The sequence below is a fragment of the Sceloporus undulatus genome, chromosome 6 (genome assembly GCF_019175285.1).
Source record: "Sceloporus undulatus isolate JIND9_A2432 ecotype Alabama chromosome 6, SceUnd_v1.1, whole genome shotgun sequence".
Lineage (NCBI taxonomy): Eukaryota > Metazoa > Chordata > Lepidosauria > Squamata > Phrynosomatidae > Sceloporus > Sceloporus undulatus.
Window position 1 is genome coordinate 121,088,888 of NC_056527.1, and position 19,621 is coordinate 121,108,508.

Sequence of the window (19,621 nt, forward strand, 5' to 3'; positions counted from 1 at the left end):
CTGGCTAAGGATGAATGCGCAGATGCTGACTCAGATCAGCCGGGTTCAGAAGAGTCGCTGGCAGAATGGCCGCCAGACTTGATGCAGAGGTCCTGGAATGGATTTAGCCTGCGTTGTTACCAGTAACTTTAAATATTTATTGGCTTTGTGTCCTGCTCTTCACATGAGGCTTCCAGTCCCTTCAACCTTGAGTCAGCTCTCCCAATCAATATGGCACAAGATGGTCTGGAAGTGGCATAAAAGGCAAAGTAAATCTGAATTTGTTAGGGACACTGAAAGGAGTCAAAGAGCTGGGTTCTTTGTGCTCATGCATTAATAGTGGCATTCAGCTAGGGATCGACTCCAAAAAGAAAGGAACTGCAAATTGAAATCACTTCACTATCTTTCCTCTTGGTGCAACAGTTGAAATCATGCAACCCTCCAGTCATCTTGGACTGCAACCCCCAGCATCCCCAACCTGCATGAGAAAGTTGCAGTCTAAAAACCATTGGAGGGCTCTATGGTTCCCATAAAGGCCCAGCATAGCTTAGCAGTTCAAGTGTTGGACTAGGATGCTGGGAGACTGGTGTTTGAATCTCTCATTTGTCCATGTCAACTCACTGGGCAAGTCACTCTCTCTCAGCCTCGGAGGAAGGCAAAGGCAAACTGTTCACAGCAAATTCTGAACAAATTGTCCTGAACATATTTAGGGTTGCAGTAAGCCAGAAATGCTTCTCGAAGCTGCGTCCACGCGTCACGTTCTGTTAATAGTAGTTTTCACAAAGAATCTGCCGCAGCGGTGAATCAGGGCACTTTTTCAGTCTGTTAAAAGGTGGTTGTTTTTTTAAAATGAACTTTACCATCTCATACATTTTTAAACCATTTTAAGGAGATTTTTTAACTTAAGCAGCCGTGGTGCTTTTCGCAGCAGCAAGGCGCAGTAAGCGTAAGCACCCATGTTTTCCTTGCAAGTGAAGAGTAGATTCCATTTAGAAGCAACCATGGATTTTTTTTGATGAGCAACCGCTGCGGTTTCTGTCTTCTTCCATAGTTTTTCTCAAGATAAAAGGGGAAAAGAAGTCTAAAGGGGCAAATTTCCAACCAGAACAAAGTCAAGAACATATTGACAGTAACTGGCAATTATGCAAGCTCATTTCTGTGCCACATGGTGTTTGCCTGCTCTCTTAATTTGCATTATGGAGTCATAGCTTGGATTTAAAGAAAAGAAAGAACACAAATAATCATCATAATAATTAAGAAGACAATGCTTTCCACTTAGGTGGTGTCTTGCTTTTTTGTTGCATTTGCACATTTCTTCCATCCTGGCCTTTCCATGAGGGTCAAAGCACCATCTTCCACCAACGGAGGATCATTTGTCCAACAAGATAGCAACTTGGGTTGGGCCAGGGATTCATGGCTGCTCCTGACCAAGGCCTCCTCCTTCAGCTCCCTTCCAGATAATTCAATTCCAGAAAAAACAAAACACTCCCCGGAGTATTTTAGAAGACAAAGCAAGAACATACAGACGTGCCGGGGTTTGTTCTTGCACAGCGTAAGCCCCATCCCTTTGCCAGATGGTATTGCTTTAGAAGGAAACACAAGTACAAGTATAGAACACTGGTTAATGTCACTCTGCAAACCACAGCCTTTGCAATAAAACCACAATCGATGTTTCCACAATGCACCACACTCACAAAATCTTGCTGGATGTGTCAGAGGGGCCACCTTTGAACAAGCACTAGGACCTCAGCAGTTGCACCACTATTCTGTGTCCTAATACCTGGAGAACCAGAAAACAAGCTTGCTCCATCCTCCATTTGGCATCCCTTCAAATACTTAAACATGGCTGTCATGTCACTCTGTAGCCTTCTCTTTCCCAGGCGAAATGTTTTTTCGTGCCATACAAAAAGACACATAATACAGCCTGTAACGTGCAAAATAACCTGTGACTGGCATCCTGTTCTTTTGCACAAGGATATGTTTCCTAAGCAATTCCCCATAGGGCTGTATGGTTTCCAGACCCTTCACCATTTTGGTCGCCTTCGTCTGGACCTGTTCCAGCTTCTCAACATCCCTCTTGTGCCCAGAACTGGACACAGGATTATTCCAGTGAGGTCTGACCAAAGCAGACCAGAGTGGCACTATTATTTCCCATAGTCAGCTGCCAGTGGCGGATGTGGAGTTGTGCACTGATTCAGTACAACTGGTTGGACTTTGTTGAGCACTAAAGGATGGATAGTAGTCTGGCAGGTTAGGCAAGTGTGGAGGTTGTCTCTGGAAAAATACAGCATCTGTGGAAAACCCTTCCACGAATCCATCCTCCTCACTGAACACATGATAGATCACCTTCTTCCAGAAGTGTTTGTGTATCATAAAGAGGAGGCATTCTCTTCTTGGTATGTGTGTGTATGTGTTTGCATGCATATATGTACCTTCAAGTCGACATGAATTTCTCTGGGTTTGCTTAGGCGAGGGATATTCACATCCTCTTAAGGCCCATTCGGTTGCAATGTGAAACAGGCTCTTTCCTCTTCTGGCACCTGTTCCATTGGATGATTGCTCCCAGTTTTGGGTTGTTTTCTGATGTGCTTTAAACACTTATCTGTGGACCATAACATTTTCCTGATTTTGTTGTTGATAATATTGTCATGTTGGACCTGAAAAAATTGCAATAATGATGAGCTCCTTAATGGAGTCATACTATTAAAGTGCAATACAAAAGTGTAGTATAGAAATGTACTTGGTATTGCTATTGGTATAATACGATATTGCCTTGTGTAACTTCAGATGGCTAAGTTGTTGTGTATCCTCTATCTGCAGGCGGTTTTGCGATTGTGTTCCTGGTGAGGACCAGCAACGGAGTGAAATGTGCCCTCAAACGAATGTATGTCAACAACGAACATGATCTACAAGTCTGTAAACGGGAGATTCAGATTATGGTAAGCCAATGCAAGTACACAAGATCCAGAGGTTCTTGCCAATTGTATGGAGAAGATATCCGTCGAATGCTTTGATCTACCCATTCCACAGATTTTGGAGGGCGACGTTTTAAGTCATGGAAGCAAAAGTTGCTTCTTTTAAATATCATTTAACTCTGGATGCCGATAGTGAATTTAGATTCAAAGGTAATTCAAGAAGCATGGAACTCCATGAGATGAAGCACAATGAAGAGACAAGTCAAATTTGGACTCGGAACACTTTATTATTTATTTATTTATTTATTTATATCCCACTTTTTCCAATAACTGGGACTCAAAGCAACTTACAATATTAAGAAAAACAGTACAATTAAAAACATGCAAAAGTGATACACTAAAATAGATATTAAATTATTACAGTATGAAAACAGAACTGTTTTGATATGTTATGGGGAGGTGGGGGAGAAAAATGGAGAGAGAAGAACAATCAATTGTTTTTATATAAGGCATGCATATGGATATTGATTCTTTTTCTCTTTGGTTGTGGCTTGCACTGAACTTTGCTTTTGCCCTTTGCAGCGGGATCTTGTGGGACACAAGAACATCGTTGGGTACATCGACTCCAGTATAAACTCTGTGAGCAGCGGAGATGTCTGGGAAGTCTTGATCCTCATGGATTTCTGCCGAGGTGGGTGAAACTTCTTTGTAGCCATATTTTTTGTGGTGTGTCATTTATGGCGATCCTAAGGCAACCTTGTAATGAAGTTTTCTTGGCAAGTTTCCTCAGAGGGTTTTGCTATTGCCATCCTCTGAGGCTGAGAGAGTGCGAGTTGCTCAAGTGCACACAGTGGGTTTCCATGGCCAAGCAGGATTTGAACCCTGGTCTCCAATGCTCAACTCTGTAAATTATGGACTTCAGGGTTGAAATGGAAAGGCCAGGGGAAAGAAATACACAATCTCTCTTTGACTTCCAGGGGGGCAAGTAGTAAACCTGATGAACCAGCGGTTGCAGACTGGGTTCATGGAGAACGAAGTCCTGCAGATCTTCTGCGACACCTGCGAAGCCGTGGCGAGGCTGCACCAGTGCAAATCGCCAATAGTCCACAGGGATTTGAAGGTAAGTCAAGATGATGGTCCCTTAGAGAGACGTCCCGGGTAGTGGAAGTATGTTGTATTGACAGGGAGAAGGACCTCTCCACATCTTCAATAGCAGCCATAGAGCCATTGCCTTGCTGGAGGGTTCCCATAGCAGGGCTTTCTCTGTGGCAGCACCTCATCTGTGGAACTCTCTGCCTAAGGAAGTTAGACTGACACCATCTCTTTTCACATGGGACGTGATATCTGAATTTTCTGTTTTAACTGTTTTAAAACTGGATTTTAGGATGATTTGGGGCGTTTTTAAATAGTATAGTGGGACCTCGTCATCCACAAGCTTGCCATCTGCAGATTTGTGCATCCACAGATGACAAGCCTCATTAAAGTGGTGTCAAACCGGATCATTTCTGCAGTGCGCATGCAACCCAAGAAGGTATATCTGTAGTTTTTTGGTGGGGTTTCTTTTTTTCAGACTATGAGGCCATGTTCTAGAAGAGAATATTCCAGGAATAAACTCTTCAAGAGCACAGCCTCATAGCCTGAAAAACCAACAAAAAGCTATGGATGTCAGCCATGAAAGCCTTCTACTTCACAATATATGTCCATCTTTGGGAGAAACCATATTTGCTTTCTGCCAAAAGAATAAATAACCTTAAGTGGTGCAGCCACATTCCTGGAGCCTTATGGGAGTTGTTTTGGTGAAAGGCGTGTGCCGCCTTTCAAAAAACGCTCTCTTGGTTCCATGCATGATGCATTCTCTGAGCTATGCATTATGCATAGGGATTTTCTTTTGCTTGTCAGGCATTTAACACACACACACTGATCTGCTTTCTGTTTTTCTAGGTGGAGAATATCCTCTTGCACGACCGCGGCCATTATGTCCTGTGTGACTTTGGAAGTGCCACCAACAAGTTCCAAAACCCTCAGCTGGAAGGAGTAAATGCAGTGGAAGAAGAGATCAAAAAGTAAGTACAAGGATAGGAATCCACATAACAAGGACCTTTTTAAAAATTAAATTAAAACAACAAGTAGTTCATTAATGTCCTGATACAGAGATTCTATGTGCTTATGTATCACGGGAGAGGATATTTCTTGTGTCTATTGCTGCTATATGTTTGACTGTTTTATGATGCTTTTTGCAGACACTCTCAACATTTCATACTATGTATAAGCAGCACCATTATCACAACATCCCTTAAGGTGAATAACCCCACCATCATTGTGCATAAGGGCTTGAGTAGCAAAGTGATGCTGCTTTGCCCAAGGGTCTCTTGCCAATCCAGGGTTGGGTTGACTGTGACAAGTATGTTTCTGAGCTCTGTAGAGTTACTTTTGGCATGTACATGGCTACTCCAATGTATGCGCTAGAACCACATATCCCTGCTGGCTGCCATCCTAGGGCATAGAGTCTATACCTGGATTACTAGAGATCTGCAAGAAGATACCAGGGGCTCCGCAAAAGATTGGGATTGTGGGGGGAAATATGAAGGCAGTTAATGACAGCACAACAAATGAGGGTTTGTAAGTGGTTTGTGGATCCTGGTTTGTTAGAGAAACAGCATGCCAGAGGCTGGGTTTAGACAGACAGAAGGGAAAGTGCTTCCAGCATGAGAAGCTGAGCCACTGCTGATGCTTAGAGGAGCCAAATGGGAAAGGACAGGGCAGTGTGTCCTGGCTAGTGTTGCCAGGTTTTCAAAATAGCCATAAGAGGCCATTGAGATTCATGGCATGCAGGACTGACCATCAGGTGGTAGCTATTAACATGTTTGTGTTCTGCCTAAACGCCAAATAAAAACACTTGACTTCAGTTCGCCCAGTCATGCGTTCTCTGCAAAATTAACCTATTGTCCGCATTCATAAATGACGCGAGGCGAACTTTTAAGCCTTTCTGAAGGGTCCCACGCCCCAAAATGTAGGATTTGGTGGCATCTTGTTCTGTCTGTATAAAAGGAAAAGCTTTCCAACCTTAAATAAGGGGCATTCCCCATAGAATCCTAGAGTTGGAATAGACCCCTAGGGCCATCCAATCCAACCCCATTCTGCCATGCAGGAATACAGAATCAGAGCACTCCTGAGAGATGGCAATTGAGCCTCTGTTTAAAAACCTCCAGAGAAGGAGATTCCACTACACTCCGAGGCTGTGTCCATACTTATGGTCAGGAGGTTCTTCCTGATGTTGAAGTGGAATCCCTTTTCCTGTAGTTTGCATCCATTGCTCTATTGTGTCTTGTTCTCTGGAGCCGCAGAAAACAAGCATCCCTTCCAATATTTACACACGGCTATCATATCACCTCTTAACCTTCTCTTCCCCAGGCTAAACATACCCAACACCCTAAGCACCCAACATTGTCTTTACAATGGCTGCTTTACCTCCAGATGATTGACTGTGTTTTGGGTTTTGCTGCAGGTACACCACACTATCGTACAGAGCGCCTGAGATGGTCAACCTCTATAGTGGGAAACTCATCACCACGAAAGCAGATATCTGGGTAGGTAGCACCTTCCCTGCCATTGCTTCTCCAGCTGCAGCCTGCAGTTCCTGGGCTAGAAACGGAGCCGGTAACTCTCTCTCAGTCCATTTCTCAGCCTTCTCTGGTGGTTTTCAGTCTGACATCCTCTAAATAAGTGTCTCCCTTTGGAGCATCTTAAGCTTTCCTGGGGCTACATTTACTGTTATGGGGAAGATGCTTTTACAAGGTGGATTGCATTGTGTATAGACTTAGTGATATTTGAAGGGTTGGGGATGCCATATCTCTTCCGTATCCCATGAAGTACTGGCCAGTGGGTGCAAAATCCATAAAATCATAGAATTGGAAGGGGTCACAATGGCCAGTTAATCCAACCTGCTACCATTGAGGAATATGCAACTAAATACTCATCCAGCCTCTCTCTAAAGACCTCCATAGAAAAAGAATCCACAAAACAGGGCTGGAAGGGGTCACAAAGGGCATCTATTTCAACCCATCCTATATAGGGATATGCAACTAAAGCACCAGATAGATGCCCATCCAACCTCTGTTTAAAGACTTCCAAAGATGGAGAGTCCATCATCCTTCAAGGCAGTATATTCCACTGTCAAACAGCTCTTACTGTCAAGAAATTCTTCCCAATGTTTAAGTAGCATCTTCTTTCTTGCAGTTAGAATAAGTTTGTTCTTGTTCTAGTCTCTGGAGTTGGATGAAACATAGTGCTCTCTTCCCCTTTAACTCAAAATAAGCCCTACTCATCTCAGGACCGCCAGCGTCCCAATTGATGGCCAGGGTGTATATTTAGCAATATAATGAGGCATATTTACCAGGATGTTTTATTAATGTGTTTTATAGATATGTTTGTCTTTAATATTTTATAAGTACTAAATTTACATTGTAATGAGCCTTTTGTTCTTGCGGGTGGAGGCTTTCTTTGTAATCTTCATGTACCGTAACCTGTCCAGAGCCCTTGTCAATAGTGCAGAATGTATAAATCCGAGTGAGTAGTTGAAGATTATTAGGACTGGTTTTGTCCCCCCTTGAGAAGCCTTTCAGAGGAATGGTTGATCTCATGATCTTTCCTGCTACTTTGCTGCAAGGCAGAATCTCATCTATTACCAAATCTGAGATGTTTATCCATCCCTGCAAAGGAGAAAGGAAGGAATGAACTGGGTCTGTGTGCAAAGATTTATAAAGTGATTAGATCTGAGAATTTCAAAGCCATGCACAACAGTCCTTAAACATGCAATGTGCACATAATTGAAACACACTATTTATATTGTCTATAAAAGAGACAGGAGGTTGGGCTGCACAAGAAAGACTTGCAAAAACTAGTAATTTTTTCAACATGCACCTAAAAATAGAAACTGTTGGAGGTTGTTTAATAGCAGAGGAAAGTGTCTTCCTCATAGTGGGTGCCAGAACACCAAAATCCTTGCTCTGAGCCTTAATGGAGAGGACCTTAAAATGCCTGACGCCATCAGGACAGATCTCTCTAGCTCTCTTCAGGGACTAAATTGTATTCACTTTAGTTAGAAGGTCCAGGGGGTCAGACCAGATGCAGCATTCTTATTTTAGCCTCTGAAATACAGCACGATCACCTGTTTTTCCTGGTTCAATGGATGGGGTAGATTTTACAGTATCTTGTAGCCAAGGTTTCTAGCCTGTTTATCAGACCTTGTTCCCTTGCTTAAAAAACACGCTTGTCTGACTGTGCTGCATTCTTTGCAAAAGCACACTTATCTTTCCCCCCTCCATGTTAACCTAACATTATTGTTATCATGCTGCATTTCTGCGGTTCTAAATTCTGCATTCGATCCACTTTTATTTAAATAAGTGTTATTTTATTTCTCCTTGCTAGTGTCATTTTAAATGTGGTGCTCCAGTTCTGTGGAAACCAAGGTCCACCAAAAATGCCAATAAATGAGTCTAAGTACAAATCAAGCTTGAACTCCACTGGGTTTGTTGTCGTTTGGGCACATCATAAGATGGCATGGCTCCTTAGAAAAAGTAATAATATGTGACTTGAGTAAGGTCACCTAGTGGGTTTCCATGGCTGAGCAAGGATTTGAACCCAGGTCTCCAGAGTCAGTAGTCCAATGCTCAGACTAATACACCACGCTGGCTCTCCACTTAGTTTTCTCTTCGTGAAGCAGACAGATGCATGGTAGCGCAGGTGTTTCTCAAGGGGAAATCTTCATGTGCGTATATGAGAGAGACGGATATATTTGACCTTCAGTTGCAACACCTGAGTTGCACATTGCATTAGGTGTGCCTCAGAGGGAAGGAAACTATGGCAATCCAAGCATTGTTTAGTGAGAATTGGGAGCCTGGTAATGATGAGAATCAGGGCAGAGCCAGAGGGTGATCTCTTCTGGAGAAAGAGACAGATAAATCCATCTGAACTGTTATTTCAATGAGCAACACTCTTAGTTTACCAGAGGCAAACATCTGGAACAATTGCTAGTAGAACCAGTAATTTTAAGTCCTTGATCAATCAAGGGCTGTCAGGAAATTGCTGGCTCTACTAGCAATTGTTCCAGATGTTTGCAAGCAAGTTCTTGCCAGCATGGCATAGTAGTTTAAGCATTGGGTTAAGACTTTGGAGACCAGGGTTCAAATACCCGCTCAGCCATGGAAACCCACTGGGTGCCCTTGGGCGAACCACACTCTCTCAGCCTCAGAGAGAGGGAGCAGTCTCTGAGCAAACCATGCCAAGGAAACCCTGTGATAGTCTTATCTGAAAATTGTCATAAGTTGGAAATGACTTGAAGGGAAACAACAACAACTTACTGATCTGACCTCTGATACCAGCAAGGCAGCTCGGTTTCCTGTTGTAAGTTGTTTGTTACCTAGCACCAGAGCCATATATCACGATAGGGAGACAGCAAGGATCTGCACGTAAGGTATACTCATAGATGGCTCATTTCCTTCCAGGCCATGGGCTGTTTGCTGTACAAACTCTGTTATTTCACTTTGCCCTTTGGGGAGAGCCAGGTGGCCATTTGCGACGGAAACTTCACCATTCCTGACAACTCGCGTTACTCCCACGAGATGCACTGCCTCATACGTGAGTATCTCCTTCGCAGCCTTGTTTTTGGCTCTGGGCTTCAGAACCAAGACTGTATATTTGAGGAATGAGTCCCAAAGGCAGGCTGTCTCTTCCTGTCACCATTTTAAGAGGGATCGCACAGAGAAATGGAGGTATTCAGGGGCAGTGGTTGAGAATGCAGAGGTGAGAGGTATTCTTTGCATGTTTCTGCTCATTTTGGGACCTTGCCATATAGTATGGGGGCCAAAATTGCCAGAAAAATCACTTCAAAAAAAAAAAAAAAAGAGGTTTGGGGGCTTTGCAAGATGGGGGTCTCCATGAGCCACGCTTTGCCCACCTTTGAGGAAAAAGGAAGTTCTTATAGTGACCTCCCTTTAAATCCATGCTAACAGTTTGTCCTCAACAAAAGTGAAAACAGAGCCAAACTGATTATGAATAAATCCATGACTACAATGAGCATACTATGAAGCATTAAATGCATTTCTTTTGGCCGGAGCATCGCCGTTGAATTCATCTTGGCATTTCATCTGCCAACCTTCATCTCAAGAAATGGCAGCTCCCGCTATCCTTTTAAAATAACATACCTAGCGTTCCTCTCCTTAAATGGGACTATCCTAAATGGGAATAGTCTGTTGGGAAGATCTCCAGCAGCTCGAAAAGCGAGGGTCATTTATTATTTATTCAGTAAATACATTATTTATTTCCCAGCCCTTCAGTTGGGGCAGAAAACTGTGTGAAAAGCTGAAACAACCCTAGAAGCAAGCATGACCGAAAAAACAACCGCGTATTAAAATGCAGAGCAGGGTGGCTGTAATAAGGCCAACTGAAGTTTCGGCAGGGCTTTTTAAAAAAGTCTTTAGAGAGCAGTTAAAGTCATTGTTTCCATATACTTTTGATGACAGTACTTTTAGGCAGGGTTTCTGGGTCAGGACTATCCCCAGCCCTAAGATTTCAGAGCAAGAGCAAGTGCTGAAGGACCCACAGCGGTGGATTGGGCATGATAGGGACCTTGCTAACATTTCAAAGTGTCAAAGCCTAACCAGTATCCTCTTCCTTTAGGGTATATGCTGGAACCAGACCCTGACAAGAGGCCTGAGATTTACCAGGTTTCCCATTTTGCATTTAAGCTATTGAAGAGGGAATGTCCGGTCCAAAACGTACAGGTGAGTCACCGCTGGTCCTTCCTGGCTAAAAGGGCAGAGGATTAGAAAATGGAAGTTCTGTTCTTGGAATAAATTTACAAAAAAGTGTAAAAATAGCACAAAAGGTAGATGGAAAGTGTCCTATGGGAGGCACTGATCCTGGTTCCTTTTGGGCACCACGTGAAAGCATAGTTGTTTGTTAAAGCCTTTGGCCCTCTTTGATTTATCTCCAAATGCTAAAGCACATGGTTTCCAAACTATTTCAATATTTTTAAGTGTTTTAACTTGTTAATCAAGTTTGATATGCTTTAGTCTATTTAAATTATTTAAACATAAAATTATGTCTTCCTGCACGGCAGAAGGAGGTTGGACTGGGTGGTCTTTGTCGTCTCTTCCATGACTATGAAATGGTTTTAAGTGGTTAGCATTTATCTGTGTGCCACCCTGAAATCTTTTGACGTCGGGTGTGATAGAAATGCAGTAGTATATAAATATATTTTTAAAAAATAAAAACTTATGTGGCAAGAAAAGCCAGGCCAATTTAATTTACTGTACTGTGGATGCTTTTTTCTGTACTGCTCAAAAAGGCATCTGTTGAACTGAATTGGTTTGCCTACATTAACATTTGGGACGTATGCCACAAAACTGAAGATTGGAGTACTTTTTCAAGTTTTTACAGAAGGCATTATTTAGTTTCTGTGCTAATCTTGGAGACCTTTTAAAATTTTGACTCTGGGTGGAGGTGGGTTGCAATGAAAGCAATGGTCCCACGCTGCGTCCTTTCTTGCATCCAAAGCTGTTCAAAGTGACACTTGGTTTGCATCAGACTGAGATGAAGATACTTGGATAGCCATTGCTTTCCTTAGCTTTTGATGACCCTCCTGTAGCTTTCTCTTGTGTTGGTGTGTTCATGTGTGTGTGTGTGTATTTAACAAGTGCAGGGTTTTTCATTTGCAGAATTCTCCGATCCCTGCCAAACTCCCAGAGCCAGTGAAAGCTAGTGAAGCTGCTGCTAAGAAGAGCCAGCCAAAAGCCAGGTAAGGACATCTGTTTGTCTTAATGCACAGCAGCAAGTGCTTGAGAAATGGTAGTTGTATCAAAAGAGTTCAAATTCTGGAGAGTTAGGGTTAGTTTGTGCTGCAAGAGTGGAGCTTTGCTGTCATTGTTGTGTGCCTTCAAGTTGTTTCTGACTTACGGTGACCCTGAGCCAAACCTATCATGGGGTTTTCTTGGCAATGTTTGTTCCGAGCTAGTTTGCCATTACCTTCCCCTGAGGCTGAGAACATGTAGGTCATCCCAGTGGGTTTCATGGCCAAATTGGGAATTGAACCTCGGTCTCTATAGAGTCATAGTCCAACACATAAACCACTATGCCATGCTGCCTCTCAAGAATGGAGCTAGAGGTTTTTTAAAATAATATTAAAAAAGAACCTGCTATATCTTAAGTTAGGACATAGAGTTGTCACCTGGTTCTTTGGGAATATACCTAGATAGAAGAGGAGTATTTTACCCTCATTCATTTTTTGGGGGGTTCTGATGTAGAATATCTCCAATTCTTGAGGAAAGAACCCGGAGTAATTTTTTTGTACTGTGTTGCCTTACCTTATTCGCTTCCCACATGCGTGGTTTCATGGAAGATCAGGGTTCGGGGGACATAGATTGCTAGTGTTGCTAGTGTGTTAGTGGAAGAGTAGATGTAAATACAAAGCTGATCTTGTTTGCACCTTTGCAGTTGCTCTTCCTAGTCTTTCCCAATTGATGGGACTCAATTGATGGGGACCAAACTGCATACCTGGCGTTCCACACTTGCAGAGCTCCATGGCTGCAAATTTCCAGTTTGGCAGCTGGAACCAATTATACAAATCAGGGGAGACTTGAGTCACATAAAATTACATGCCTTCTCTAATTTGCACATTTGCTTTGCTCAACTGGGAATTTTGTGGCCATCTCTGTATGTGGCTGAATGCTTCCTTGCCCTACCACCACCCTGGAGAATGATTTTCTAGGGGAAATCTCCCAACTGCAGTGAATAAAGGTGTGCTCCAAGGATTTGGGGTCTTAAGTAGCTCCCAGTTTTTTGTGAGAGGATGTTACACTCATCCCATTGTTCTAAAATGTCTTTTTGTGGTTGTTTCTCTCCTCTTTTCCCAGGTTGACAGATCCGATTCCTACAACGGAAACTTCTATCACCCCACGCCAAAGACCCAAAGCTGGGCAGACACAACCGAATCCGGGAATCTTGCCCATTCAGCCGGCACTAACGCCCAGAAAGAGGCCCACGGTGCAAGCAAATGTCCAGCCACAGGGTGAGCATCATTTATTGAAACTGGGTGAGAGCAAAATGGCCTTGGTAGGGGAAAGGGAACCTCAGTGCAGTTCACTGAGAAAATGAGTTTATGGCCCACTTATTAAATTCCATGCATCTCCTTTGGACATCCATTGTCAATTTGCACATCTTCTTTCTGGAATTTCCTGTGACCTGATCTGTGGTCTAGCTAAGTGTATTTGTTCATAAAAATTATGTCCAGCTTCATCAAGACTTTGGATATGAAGCCTGCCCTAATGCTGGCTGTAAGCCCCCATCCTCATTATCATCATCATCATGTGGAGAAAACTGCATTGTGAAATTGTTGGGTTTTAAAATACAGTGGGACCTTGTTATCTGTGGAGATCTGTTCCGGACCCGCCTCCCTGCGGGTACCAAAAACAAAGGGACCCCAAGTCCTGTTGTCCCTAATGGCCATGCCGCTATTGGGAAGAATGAGGCTTCAGATAAGTCCCTGTTGTTCCCAAACAATGGGGGCTTGCCTGAAATCCCATTGTCTCCAATGGTGCTGTGGCTGCGTACATGTGCCACCATTGGGGACAACTGGGGCTTGCCATCCATGGATGATGAAATCTGTAAATGGCAAGTCTGTGGATAAGGAGGCCCCACTGTATTTATTAAGATAGAATGTTAGAAAATTCAGAAAGGTAACAAAGGTCACAGATGTGCCCACTTTCATGTCATGCCTTCTCTGCTCCTCAGTGGCCGCTCCGGCAGCCCTGGCCGGCGGACAGCCCTCGCATCCCGCAGGCATCCCGCAGCCGAAAGCTATGCCTCAGCCGACTCAGCCTCTGCCACAGGTCCAACCCAAGCAGGTGGCCACAGGACCACTGCCACCAGCCACTGCTTCTCAGCCACAGGTCCCCACGGCACCAGCCCAGGCCACGCCGCCTCCACAGCACCAGCTCTTCTTGAAACAGCAGCCGCCTCCGCAGCAGCCGTCTGCGCCACCCACTGCGTTTTATCAGCCGCCTCAGCCACTGCAGGCTCAACAGGTGAGGTTGGCTTTTCTTGGCTTTGTGAACTTTCATTGTTTCGTTCACATTTTGGAATTTTTGCATCTACATAATGAGATATCTTGGAGATGGGACCCAAGTCTGAATGTGACATTCATTTATTCTTTGTACACACCTTCTGCACATAGCCTGAAAGTAATTTTATACATTATATTTTTAACAATTTTGTGCATGAAAGAAAATTTGTCTATTCTGAAAGGAAAAGTGTCAGCCACTCATGTGGACAAAATGAGATGTTGGAATATTTTGGATTTCGCAGTTAGGAATAAGAAAAACCCAGCCTCTACGATGCAATTGTAATATGTTTGTGTATTCTGAAAGGAAAAGTGTCACTATTTTAGCCACCCATGTGGACAGTTTTGGAGTTTGGATTATTTCATATTTTGCCATTCAGGATAAGGGAGACGCATCATGTACAATGCAACTGTAATTTGTTCAAGGAACCCTTGTTATTCTCTGGGGTTTGCTTCCAGGATATTTTCAAGCCTTTTCAAGCTTTTCAAGATGGTTGAATCTGTGGATAAAGAATCCGTGGATACAGAGGGCTGACTGGACAATGAGACAATAGGTCCAGTCCACCCTTTGTATCCACTGATTATTTATCCACGTATTCAAGCATCCATGGTTTGAAATTAATTTTTTTAAAAAAAGTATACATTCCAAATAGCAAACCTTGATTTTGTCATTTTGTAGAAGCAATGCCATTTTACTACGTCACTGTATTTAAAGAGACTTGATTATCCATGGCTTTTGGTATCCATGCGGGGTCCTAGGACCAAACCCCAGCAGATAACAAGGGCCCACTATATAAAGAAAGGCTCTGAATATGTATTATGGTGTTCTTCTTACAGGTGATGCCTCAAGCACCTCAGCCGCAGGTGAAGCCACAGTTCCCGACAGCACAACCGGTGACACCCACAACACAACCACTGCAGCCTCCAGCGGTGCAGAATTATATGCAGCAGCAACAGCAGCAGCAGCAATTGTTGGCCCAACAGGCCGCTATCCAGCAAAAAGCAGCAGCCGGGCAGCAAAAGCCTCCAGTTCAAATGCTGCCACAGCCACAGGTTCAACAGACAGTGGTCCAGCCGGTCCCTATGCAGGAGCATCCAGTAAGCCTCACTGTTTGAGCATGTCTTGTATTTTTTAAGATGTTGAACAAGGGTCATATCCTGGCTACAGCTGCACAACTGGTTGAGCTCTTTAAATTGACACATAAGTACCTCTGCTAGTGAACTTTATTATGGGGACCTTTTAGTCATTGTGCAACAGGGATGCGCATAGGCATGATGTGAGCTGTGCATTCTGTTGCATAATGGTACAGTCTGATACACAGCAGCATAGTGTACCTACGGCATTGCTACAAAGGTTTAAGCTATGCAACTTGCTCTGTTGTATCTTAGCCTGCGCAAGGCTGTGATGATGTTGTCTCAATTCCTGATGCCATTTTGAGAGGGTCTGGGGAGGAAAGCAGGTATTTGGGGGTAGTGCAGCTCTCTGGAGATGCTTATGGAAGTGGCCTTGGAGTATTTTCATGTTTTATGTATTTTATATGTTCTCTGTGCTTTGGGGCCAAAGGTTGACCCCAAATTGTGCTAGTGTGTGTGTTTTTTAAAAAGGGATACTTAGGGGCTTTGGAGTAGTGGTGAGGGGCCTTCATGCACCCCAAAAGTGGTATCTGGGTTGGCATGGGGCAACACTTTCCCCACCCCCTGTTGTAATGCAAAATGTTCTGGGAGCTCCTGTGCATAAACAAAAACATAGATAGAGGTGACCCAGACATGGGGATCCTGGCCTCTTCTCTTCTTCCAAGTTGGAAAGTTGGCAAAACCCAAAGTAAATGCCTTTACTTGGCAAAACCAAGCTGGTAGAGGAATTTTCAGATTAAAAATCCCAGCTCTTCTTCTGCGTACTGATAGAGCCTACTCCACCAAAGGGAAGAGGAGAAACAAACCCTGCATTTAATGATCATAATGTATGCATTCATCCCAAACAAAAGGCTCTTTCCTTAATGAGAAACAGGGTTTTCCCTGCACCGAATGAAGCAGCTGCCTACTGTACAAGGAAAAAATAAATGGGGGGGGGGAGGGATGGAAATTGGCCAGGAATCCCCATTTGCAACCACTGTGGATGTACGCCAGTGAAATTTCACATTTGCCTCCCCCTTCCCTGCCCACAATACAAACACACTTCATTGCTATTCAAGGGTAATCATTCCCCTTTGTTCCCTTTTGCACTGAAAGGCACCTTATTGGGCTTTCATGTGTCTGCGTGTGTCTCTGCGTCAACATACACACGAAGAAACAAAAATGTATTCCAGCTGAGACTCTACTAGGCTCGCTGCAGAATTTTCCTGCAAATGCCCAAAAGGCTTTGCGTATCCATAGCCATCTGGTTTTCAAGAGCAGATCTGGATGGAGAATTCTGGCAGAACGAAGAACTTGGAAGAGACTCCTCACCCCTTAGCCATCTTGGTCTAATATTCTAAAAAGCAGTCGTCTCCAGCTGCACATGGTTTCATATTTCATTGTGTGCAGAGTGCTGTTTTGGAGAGATAGTGTGGAATAGTGATTTGGTGTTGGAGACCAGGGTTTGACTCCCCACTCAGCAATGGAAACTCTTGAGCGAGTCGCGCTCTCTCGGCCTCAGAGAAAGGCAAAGACAAACCCCCTTGAATAATAAATCTGTCCAAGAAGACCCTAGGGATAGGGTTGCCATACGTGAGAGTCAACTTGAAGAGGAGAGGCAGTGGGTGCAATGGTTTGACCATTTGAGTGGCTCTGGGAGACCAGGGTTCGAATCTCCAGTCACTCATTGGAGCCCACTTGGTGATCTTGGGCAAGTCTCAATCTCTCAGCCTCAGAGGAAGGCAGTAGCAAACTTAAGAATCAGTGTAGTATAGTGGTTTAAGTGTTGGATTAGGATGCCAGAAGGCCAGGATTTGAATCCTTGCTCAGACATAGAAAGCCACTGGGTGACCTTGGGCAAGTCTCAGTGTCTTACTGTAAAATCTCTTCTGCACAAATCTTCCCAAGACGATTTAAAACTGGATTCTAGGCAGGTTCCAGACTGCCTTTAGGATTCTTTAAAGAGTGTTCTAATGTGTGTTTTTAAAAATGTTTTCATCTTGGTATTGTTCTAACTGGTTTTTATTTGTTCATTATCTTGGGAGCCCCTTGCTGGACTTCTGTAAGGCTTACAGAAGTACTGAAATGCGTTTGTTCAGGGAAGCGTTCTACCTCACAGCTTGAGAGGATGGTTTATTATGCCTCTGTGCTTTATGTATTTTAAGCTATGTTTTGATGCTGCTATTTTGTTTTACTTAGATGGTACGCCCTAGGCAGGTTTTTAGTAGTTTTTAGTAATTGTGTTTTGGATATTCAGTATCTACAGCCTTGTCCAAACTTACAGTGCTTTATAAATTAGCTTACACTTTGTCAACCACTTCGAGAGTGCTTAAGTGCACTGATAAGCAGTATGGAAATGTACTTGCTATTGGTTTTGCTGACTAAACTTTAATAGTAGTAGTACAGTAGTAGTAGTAATGTGTTTCCTTTCTTTTTTCCCTCCTGAAAGCAAGCGCCTCCGCGGCAAAAGGACAAGCACCTCCCGGCCACCCCTCCAGCGGCTGTCCAGGGGCAGAAGGTGGGCTCCCTCACGCCTCCGTCCTCCCCGAAAACCCAGCGAGCCGGACATAGGAGGATCTTGAGTGACGTGACGCACAGCACCGTCTTTGGGGTCCCGGCCAGCAAATCAACACAACTTCTGCAAGCGGCGGCGGCTGAAGCCAGCCTCAACAAATCCAAGTACCGTATATACTCAAGTTGACCTCACGTATAAGTCGAGGGAAGGTTTTAGGGCCAAAATCATGGATTTTAGTATGATCCATGGATAAGTCGAGGGTAAAACATTGGATCGAGAAAAGGAGGATGTGGAGTTAAATGGGGGTTTTGGTGGGCAAAGATCTAGAGAGAATGGAGGCGGATCGGGGAGATAAGGTTTTAACACTGGATTGTGAAAGGAAGGAAGTGGAGTTAAATGGGGTTTTTGGTGGGCAAAGTGGAGATATGAACACTGAAACTATGAAGAGTGAAAGCGGCTTCTGAATCATCGTCATCTTGGAGGATAGCTTTCTCTTAATATTGTAATAGTTTCCTTCTACTTTGTCACTTTTGTAAGTTTTTACTTGTGCTGTGCTTTTAACTGTAAGCTGCTTTGAATCCTGATTTGGGGAATAAAGTGGGATGATGATGATTCTCTAGGTCTGCCTCGACTACTCCCTCTGGGTCTCCAAGAACCTCGCAGCAAAATGTTTATAACCCTCCGGACGTCTCCACCTGGAACCCTTTTGATGACGACAACTTCTCCAAACTCACAGCAGAAGAGCTGCTGAATAAAGATTTTGCAAAACTGAGTGACGGTGAGTTTGCCATCAAAGCAGAGGTTGAGCTGGAGGAAGCAGAGGGCTAATCGGAAGACACCGGCTGACTCAAGAGTTGCTCAAGGAGACCGATTTCCCCTTCTCTCCTTCCTCCTCCTCTTCCCAAAACATTTCTCTCCTGGAAGGGAAGAGAAAGGCAAGGAAGGCACCTGGAGCCTCTGCCTGACGAAGGAGGTGGAGGAGGAAGAGTAGAGCCTAGTTCCTTATAAAATGTGAAAATATGAATATGTATGAATGTGTCAACGAACATATGCACAGGAAACAAACAAAATATTGTTTACTCTGGTACTGTGTTGCATGGGAGAGGGTGACATGCATGTAGATGTGAAGGGTGCCACAAGAGTAAAGAGGATTCAAAGATATAGCCATGTTAGTCTGGAAAATCAGTATGCAATGGGATCTCTTAGCACTTTTGAGACTAATTGAAGGAGAGAAGTTAGTACCATGAGCTTTCCTAGACTTCAGCCTACTTCCTCAGGTGCATGTTTGGTTCCTGCAGAAAAGCTCATGATACCAACTTTTTTCTTTCAGTGAGTCTCAAAGGTGCGACAAGATCCCTTTGCACTAAAGGTAGAAAGTTTGAGAACCACTGGGACAGTCAATGAGGGCATGCTCAATTGCTCTTGCTCACCTGGGTTTTGGCATTTCAGGTAAACCTCCAGAGAAGCTTGGCAGTTCAGTGGAGAACCTTATCCCAGGCTTTGCGTTGGCACCTTCCACAACACAGGCGGATGCGTTTGGTTCATCTCCTCTTGCACCTGTTTCAGGTAGGGCAGCGGATGTGAGGCAGGAGGCCTTTTCCAGTGGAATCAGCCAGGTTACACTATGCTGTGTGTATGTTTGTGTGTATGCATCTGGGGCTTCCTGTGTCACAACCCCAGTGCTTTGCAATTCCTTTCAGCCTTTCAGATTATTCTCTGCTATCTTTTTTTGGAAACATCTGAAATCTGCCTCCTCTCCAAAGCTCTGTTGCTTTGTTGGTTTTCCTGCTGTTAACTGAAGTTGTGCTACTGATTTGATTTGATTTTTGTCAGATTTATTGTGTGCTGTTTATATTGTTTTAATTTATAGCCTGCTGTGCCATTTTATGAACACCAGTAGAAACATTTATTTGACCACAACAATAAAGAGAATATTAATGGTGTTGTTGCATCTCAGTCTAGCGGCTTGTATGTAACTCTCCA

The 19,621-nt window shown here is 43.8% G+C and overlaps 1 protein-coding gene across 4 annotated transcripts in view; it reads left to right on the plus strand.

Moving 5' to 3' along the window:
• Positions 1–19,621, plus strand: part of AAK1 (AP2 associated kinase 1) — a 57,182-nt gene that overhangs the window by 12,506 nt on the left and 25,055 nt on the right. For all 4 annotated transcript variants that reach the window (XM_042471868.1, XM_042471870.1, XM_042471871.1 and 1 more), the window contains exons 3-16: positions 2,800–2,918; positions 3,477–3,585; positions 3,872–4,014; positions 4,836–4,957; positions 6,400–6,481; positions 9,398–9,530; positions 10,572–10,675; positions 11,612–11,691; positions 12,806–12,960; positions 13,683–13,975; positions 14,848–15,108; positions 17,573–17,802; positions 18,259–18,416; positions 19,088–19,204. In XM_042471868.1, coding sequence (XP_042327802.1) covers positions 2,800–2,918; positions 3,477–3,585; positions 3,872–4,014; positions 4,836–4,957; positions 6,400–6,481; positions 9,398–9,530; positions 10,572–10,675; positions 11,612–11,691; positions 12,806–12,960; positions 13,683–13,975; positions 14,848–15,108; positions 17,573–17,802; positions 18,259–18,416; positions 19,088–19,204 — 2,106 coding nt within the window. The remainder of the gene's footprint in view (positions 1–2,799; positions 2,919–3,476; positions 3,586–3,871; positions 4,015–4,835; positions 4,958–6,399; positions 6,482–9,397; positions 9,531–10,571; positions 10,676–11,611; positions 11,692–12,805; positions 12,961–13,682; positions 13,976–14,847; positions 15,109–17,572; positions 17,803–18,258; positions 18,417–19,087; positions 19,205–19,621) is intronic.